Source organism: Orycteropus afer, unplaced genomic scaffold (assembly GCF_000298275.1).
Source record: "Orycteropus afer afer isolate SDZICR_OR568_19922 unplaced genomic scaffold, OryAfe1.0 scaffold00133, whole genome shotgun sequence".
Classification (NCBI taxonomy): domain Eukaryota; kingdom Metazoa; phylum Chordata; class Mammalia; order Tubulidentata; family Orycteropodidae; genus Orycteropus; species Orycteropus afer.
This window is the reverse complement of record NW_006921720.1, coordinates 3,502,291-3,510,756: the sequence shown is the minus strand read 5'-3', so window position 1 is coordinate 3,510,756 and position 8,466 is coordinate 3,502,291. Positions and strand designations below refer to the sequence as shown.

General features: G+C 35.3%; 1 protein-coding gene across 1 annotated transcript in view; it reads right to left on the bottom strand.

Moving 5' to 3' along the window:
- SMAP1 (small ArfGAP 1) overlaps positions 1-8,466 on the bottom strand; it is a 256,252-nt gene that overhangs the window by 98,373 nt on the left and 149,413 nt on the right. The window contains exon 4 of the mRNA XM_007945185.2: positions 6,914-6,989. Coding sequence (XP_007943376.1) covers positions 6,914-6,989 — 76 coding nt within the window. The remainder of the gene's footprint in view (positions 1-6,913; positions 6,990-8,466) is intronic.

The window sequence follows — 8,466 nt, the reverse complement described above, 5'->3', positions numbered from 1 at the left end:
GGGGTGGACTGTGATAGTTGGAGCTGTGTGTCAACTTGGCTGGACCCCAGTTCTGTTTGGTTGTTCCCATGATGGGATCAGATGACTGTGTTCTAAGTGGCCAGTCTGCCCAAGGGGAGTTTCCCTAGTGGTGTGGCCTGCTTCCAAGATATCCAGGGATATCCTGGGAAGAGCCACATTCTTTGAGGGATTGGAACCCTAGTGTGTGGACTACAGACTTCCGTGAGTGAGCAGCCCACCGCTCGGCCTGGAGATCTTGGATTCGTCTTTTGTTGGAGTCAACAACTAGTGCACTGCCTGATAGCCTTGAACCTCTTGGCCCCCTGCACTTACAGAAGCTAAGGCTGTCGCCAGCCCATTTTCCTCCAGAGACTTGGACTTGTCGTCTTCTATACACTTGTGAGCTATTTTCCTAAGATATATTTTTCTCTCTCTCTCTATAAATATATATATACACTTTGCTGGTTTTTGTGTTTCTCTAGAGAACCCAATCTAACACAGCATCTCTAGAACTCTAGGGCAATATGCCTTTCCTCACCAATGTGGTCAAGAGGAGGCAAACACTATCCCTTGAGCTTTCAATATAGCAGGAAGCTCAAGTTTTACAGAATTTAAAAGTCATTTTTAAAGTATGATTTCTAATGTCATTTACATTCCACATCATGTCTGGGAAACAAAAGCTGAAAACATAATTAACATTAAATAAATCACACACAAGACACCATCAATACAACTCATCATTAGGAAGGTTAAAAGACATTGATAACTTAACCAAGTAATCACAGGAGCACTGGCAGTGCAGTGGTTAAGCACTTGGCTGCTAACCAAAAGGCCAATGGTTCAAACCCACCAGCCACTCCATGGGAGAAAGATGTAGCAGTCTGCTTCCATAGAGATTTGGAGTCTTGGAAAGCCTGTGGGGCAGCTCAACTCTGCAACACAAGGCCACTATAAGTCAGAATCAACTAGATAGCAGTGGGTTTGATTATTTTTTGTTTTATTATATACTAGGCATCCTACTAAGAATGCCTTATCTTACTCAATTCTTATAACAGCATTATGAAATGCAGACACTATGATCATCTCTACTCTACAAAAGGGGAAACTGAATTTGTAACCCCGAAAAGCAACAAAGAAAACCAACCAGAAACTATGCTATTTATACTCATCCTAACTTATCACCTACCCACCCACTTAAGTTTCTCATTCCTTCTTGAAGGACATCTAAAATGCATTGCAGTGGAACGAAAATGGTTTGAAATCACTGCTCAAGTATCTTAAATAACTAATCATAAAATTATCAGCTCATTACAAACAAAGCTTAATAAAATTTCTAGTACTACCTCATTTTTATTGTAATACAGAAATATTACATCTACAAAATTTCTAAGTTGAAATAATTTATTTTGTCATTATACTATTAGTTTTTAGTACATATAACAAAATACATGAAAATGTTCCTCTTTTGAAAACATCTATATAATACTCAATTATATGGTAACTGATCAAAAAAATAATTTCATGTGAAATTGAGACTGTATAATTAAATTATTTGTGTACTACCAACTCAAGTACGCACTCAAACTGAGTTCAAGGGTTTAACTCTGAGAGACGAGGAGCAGCAAAGGAGCCAAAAAACATATGAGATTAACCGGAATATAACAGATCTCCACAGAACATTCCAACAAACAACAAAATACACACATATTCTTCTCAAGTGCACATGGAACATTCTCTAGACATGACTATACACTAAGCCATAAAATTTAAATGGATAGAAATCTGTGCTTATAACAAAAACCATTGCATTGGCTACTTTACGTGGGTGAATTGTACGGTACATGAATTATCTCTCAATAAAGTTAATTTTGAAAAAGGTAAATTGGAATAAGAACAAGTAAGTAATCACTTTCAAGTCACCAACTACCAAAAACTATTAGCTGTTCTGCCAAGACAGAACTGAGGAAATGAAGGAGTCATGGTTAAGTATGTATTAGAATTAGCTATATTTTACTGTTATAGCAGATTTTCTTTTTACTTTTGATCATTATGATGGCAAATAATGTGAAAATGGAAATACATGAAAGTAGAGGGTCAGCAAGGGGAGCCAACGCAGAAAAAGAGCAAATAACATTGCAGTTAAGCCTATCTACTCAAGACCTGCTAAAGCTCCCAGAAACTCACTTTATCACTGTGCTTCCAATTGTGATTCACTATTGAATAATGAGGAGGTGGGATACAGAAAGATTCCTGTAGTCAAAAGCTTCTCAAATTTCCTCAAACCTCACAGAATTAAACAATAGGCAAGGAGGGCACACTCATTCTATACCACTGTGGTATGCAGAATTCTAAGATGACCATCAAGAGTCTCACCTTCCTACTACTTGTGTACACTTGCTTTATAATGCCTTCTCCTTGAGTGGTGGCAGGGCTATGAATGTGATGGATTCTACTCCCTAAGCTGCTGTATCACAAAGGTGAAGGAATTTTATAGCTGTAATTATGAGATCTTAAATCAATTGTGGAAGGATTAATAATAAAAAAAGGGATTATCCTGGGTGGGCCTGGCCTAATCAGATGAGTGTCTAAGAGAGGCTGGACCCTTCTTGAAACAAGAGATTCAAAGTATGAGAGAAATTTTCCTGTGGGCCTTGAAGAAGTAAATTCCCATGTTGTGAGAGGGAAGGGCTGTGTGGGAAGAACCTGCGAGTAGCCTCTAGGAACTGAAAATGGTACCCACCCATCCAAAGCTACTGAGAACTGAGGACCTCAGTCACACAACCACAAAGAAATGCATCCTGTCAACAACCTATAAGCCTAGAAGACTCTAATGAGATATGACTCCATTTCAGCCTAGTGACATCCTGAGCAGATTGTTAATCCATAGAAACTATATGAAATGGTAACTCGGTTATTTTAACTCACTAAATTTGTAGTATTTGTTAAACTGCAAAAGAAAACTAACAGAATAACCATCCTCTTACTCAAATAAGTACAAAATAAATGCTCAGCAGTCTGGTATTCAAATCCTCCATTTAATTCGTATTTGCCTTTCAAGACTTATCTCCTTATACATGTATTCTCTCCCTCCTCATCTGCTGACCCCTGCTAGCCCTCTTTCACACTCACTAGACAGAACAGCCTTGTGGCCTACTCCCCAATCCCCCAAACACCAAAGAATGCACCTCAACTCTCCTTCCTCCTCTTCTCACTTTAGCACAGATGAGAGAAAACGTTCATTCAACGTGCACTGTCTCTCCCGCATTACCAACACTTAGCCCATTTCCTCTTTGCTGAGTTTCTACTTTTCTTTTAAAGATCATCTCAGATGCATCTCCTTTAAGAATTTTCCCAGTGGAGATTAACTACTCCAACCTAAATCCTGTGTTCCAACAGCACTATCACATTCTACTTTAGAATACAGTTAGTTGTACATAGCATTACCATTAACAATGTTTGTTTGTTGTATGCCTAAGTAAACAAATAAATGATGGAGCAATTTAAGGGAACTTTCATGTCATACTTACTTTAAAAATGAGATACCAGCAAAGGTATCAGGTGGGAGAAAAAGAAGTATCAAGGCTGATATGAATGTTACTCTAGAAAATGCAAAAGAACAAAACATCTTTTTTTCTTTTTAAAGAGAAATCACCAAATTTCTTTCTACTACAAAAACATTTCTACCTGGAATGTAATTTCGTTTTTATTTGTTTTAGCTTTTATCTGAGCTTTGTTCTTCCCCTTTAAGCCTCCTCCCTTAATTCATACTCACAGTGTTACAGCACCGAAAACCAAATGGTCTGTTGTGCGAGCACCTTCCATAAAACTGGGACATGTAACCCATTCCCCACCCCATACCTACCTTTTGAAAAGTATATGTTTATACAACCAGACACAAATGATTAATAACTTACTCAGGCCATATTCCGCACAATGACAAATAAATTGCTAGGAATAAAGGAAGTACCATACAAACTACTTTCATGTTCTACATGATGGATTCAAACAAACAAACAAAAAACCGAAACCCACTGCCATCAAGTCAGTATTGACTAATGAGACTGACCATTACAGCAGAGTAGAACTGCCCCATAAGGTTTCCAAGGTTGTAGATCTTTCCAGAAGCTGACTGCCTCATCTTTCTCCCAAGGAACAGCTGGTGGGTTGGAACCACTACCTTTACGTAGGGCTTGCTATATTTTGAAAACAATGGCAAACCTCTGCCACTGCTTTACTGTGATTTATTTTTTCATATTTTGTAACAATAATTATTTTGAAATGTTTATGTTACATATTAAAAAAAAAAAAACCTGTCAAGTGGATTCCGACTCATAACGACCCCCTGTGGGTTTCTGAGGCGGCAAATCTTTACAGAAGTAGATTGCCCCATCTTCCTTCTGAGGAAGGGTTGGTGAGTTTGACCACCACCAACCTTCTGGTTAATAGGCAAATGCCTTAGGCACTATCAGTGGGTTTTTTTTTTTTTTTCCTTTAAAAAAAAAAAAGGTCACAAAACTTTATACAGAGCAATAGTGTTAACTTCAGGTCCTTACTGCAACAATCTTGTTAAAAATAAGGAAATAAATTAAGAGCAGTAACACATACTAACAGCACCAAAAAAACAAAAATTAAAACACGGAGACAAACTATAAAACTCAAACACAAAAACTACAAAAGGCATTTAGAACCATTTAATACAGTAGGGATAACAGCCAAGCCAATTTCTTTATTTTATCAAAGTAAACCTAGTGTTCAAACTGTCCCTTCTTAGATATCCCACTAGCACTTAGTTTATACCCTGTTAAATGTAACATGTACTTTGCCTCATGCGATGTTTCTTCTTTTAACCTGGTCTTATTCCCACTAAAAAAATAAAATTCTTTGAAAACAAGTGCCATGTTCTCTTTGTTTTGGTATTTTAGGACAATGTGACCATAACAAATTACTGATCTAGAATCAGACTGAATTTTAATCTATTCTGAAGATGAAACACTTTACATAAATATGTAATGTAATTCTTAATAAGCAAGATAATTTCTTTACACATTGATTACTACGAATGAAAAAAATATTTTAAACTTCTTAGAAAATAATCATTATTTTGCTTATAAATTAAGAGATACGATATATTTTCCCTCAAGTTAAATGTGATTTTTCTGACAGAACAGTGATCTTTCTCTAAATTTTCATTTCATTAATAGCATAAACTCAAGTGTACAACTTATTTTGAAACTTTTATTTTCAAACATACCAAAAGCAAAAAATTTTAGAAAGACTACACTTACATGCTTCTCCAATATTCATCAAATGTTAACATTATAAACCAACCAAAACCAAACTCACTGCCATCCAGCTGAATCCAACTCACAGTGACCCCTCCTTGGATTTCCGAGGCGGTATCGCTACAGAATTAGATTCCCCAGTCTTCCTTCCGAGGAGTGGCTGGTGAGTTTGAACCACCAGCCTTCTGATTAGAAGTCAAATACCTTAGGCACTACGCCATCAGAGCTCCCATTAATATTATACCATACTGTATTTGTTTTACACACACACACACATATATGCATGCATGTATTAAGTTTGACTGAATTATTTGAAAATTAGTTATAGATATCACAACACCTAATCCAAAAACGTTTTATTCTAATACCTCGCTCCTAAAAATTCCCTTAGAAATTAATCCTACAACATCACAGAAAACAAACAATAATTCCATAACAACAATCACTGAAAGGTAAACTGTTCTTTAATACTGCTACTTAAAAATTATTTCCAAATTGTTGCTAAAAAGAAAACAAGGGTAAATAAAAATACAGTTTACAAATTTAACAAAAGCAATAAAAATTTTAGATATTTTTAAAGAGTTCTTGCTGTAAAGCAGTATGTTTTACAAAATCTATGAAAACAATTTCTTAAAATATACCGCATGCTTTAAAGTTAGTCTCTTTTGCCTATGATGTTAAAATTGCCCTTAATTTTGTAGGCACTGTAAATACCATTCTCGTCTATTTCCATTGTAAATGTAGTTCAAATTCTATACAAAGGGATATCCTTGCTCCAGAACATACACTAATGTTTTTTAATTTTTAAGTTTTTTTTTTTTTTCTTCAAGAAAATGTATTAAAATATCCTGTTTGTTAAGATCTGACTGAATTTTCCAGTATGTTATCCCTTATATCCTGAAAGGAAAACTCATTTCCACACCAAATGATATGAAACTATTCTCTCTAAATGGTTTGACAAATGACTTAACCACAAGATTAATTGCCTTAGTGCTTGCTTATTGATCTAGGAATCAAAGGCCAAAAGGCTACTTCAACAATAAAGAAAATTAGCCTTTAAACTATAATTAACTGAGATGAGAAATTGTAATCAGAAAAAGAACTCAAAATAAACACATGTGATCACTATAGTGAGTTCTGAAGTATTAGGAGTACCAAAATGCTTGATAATAACCAAATGAACTGCCATGTTTTAATATACTTTTGGCTACTGGTTTCACATCTGGAAAGTAGTTCTGTAAATAAAATTAAACTCCTTTAAAATAATCCACCAAAGCTCTTAGGGAAAGGTAAATTTATCTTTCTTCTTCGTCACACATTTCTAGTATCTTCAAATTAACTTTCTTTTTTTTTTCCTTCTATTAGTGAATGACTTTATTTTTTCCCAAACACCATAAAATTGATGAAATGTTAAGAAATTTAAATTAGACTTATTTTTATAATATGCTCTTTTCTGAATCTAAGTTCTGCTTTGCCAAGAGCTCATTAAAATTATGTGACAAAAAATTTCAAAATTTTAAACATGTAACTAGTATATTTTTATATTCAATGATTGAGCTGTACTGTATATTTAAAGTTTGAGATATAAACAACAAATATCAACTGGTGAGAGAGATTCAGGTTTTACTTACATTTGTGATAGCTATAGCATTTTTATCGTAGAATTTCTTCTTTTCATATTTATCTCTGATGAAAAATTCCACCGCTCTGAAAACAGATAACTTAAGGAAAAGCTTGAGTTCATTGACATATATGTTTACCTTTACACACTCCATTCCATAAAGCTGGTACTCTAATTTTCCCACTCCCAAATCTACACTTTCTCTCACACTATTTCTACAACTTACTTTTCTTTCAGGCAAAGGAAGTCTACCTTTCAGGAAGTTTGCCCATTCAACAAAAACCACCTGAGCTAATTCTAGAAGCAAAAGTAACTAGCCACAAATTTCAATCCCACTCCATCTTACATATTATGCTTTCCACATCATAGATGAAAAATCGGAAATTTGGAAAGATTAAGCAATTAGCCCAAGGTAATAAATATGCTTACGTAACATACTATACAAAACATTGTTCCACCTCCTACTTTGACGAATAGCGACTGGGATCTTAAAAGCTAGCAAGCTGCCATCTAGATGCAACGATGGGTCTCTCCTCATCCAGCGCAAAGAAAAATGAAGAAAACCAAAAATTCATGGAAACAATTAGTCCTAGCAACTGGTTCACCATCCAATCTACAGCCTATATGACTATGAGACCAGAAGAACTAGATGGTGCCCAGCTACCAATGTCATCCATTTGGAAGGGGATCTATGTAGGAGATCCTTGATAGAGAGGGAGAACAATGTGGAACAAAACTCAAAATCATTTGGAGAAAAAAAGGGGGGGGCAGGTTTGCTGGTCCAATAGAGCCTGATGGAACCACTGAGACTATGGCCCCTAGCTGCCCTTCAGGTCTGGAATTGAACCCACACCTGTGGATTCCAGCCCAACAAAAGACAGGAATGAGTTGAAAATTTACCTGGAGTAGATACCCCTCCTTAGACAAAACAATCACTGGAGATTTAACTTCTAGGTCTTAATGTTAATAAATGTATTTTGATAGTCAAATGTTTTTATACATAGAGCCCCAAGTAGGGGGAGCAATAGTTAGGAACTATTGCAGTAAAAGACTACTAAGATGGCTTGCATATCACCAAGTTTAAATAGATGAGTAAATGAGAAGCAACAACAAAAGAACAAATTTAGAATGAAGAAATACTTACCTTCATTTTTTAGTCTCCAGGTGTCATTTGAGACATGTAATGCAATGATACAACAACAACAAAAAAAGAACTATAACAATAAAGTTTTCAAGAAATCGAGGAAGGCATATACTTATGGCAATTCAAGTTTAAATTGTTAATCTGAGATTTAGTAAATAAAATGAACAAAATATCCCAGAATCTTCTCCACACCTATAGTTCACAAAACATTTGTTACGGTACTCCTAATCTCCTCATCCCCAAAGCCAGCAAACGGTACTACACAAGCCCAGAAAAATTTTAACATTATTACGTGTATTATCTCTTTAACATATATTTGTATCTAAGATTTATTTATTTATTTAAAGATACCATTGGAGAGACAATTAAATTAAAACCTACCCCCAAAGAAAAAAATCTAGTTCCAGGCACATACTACT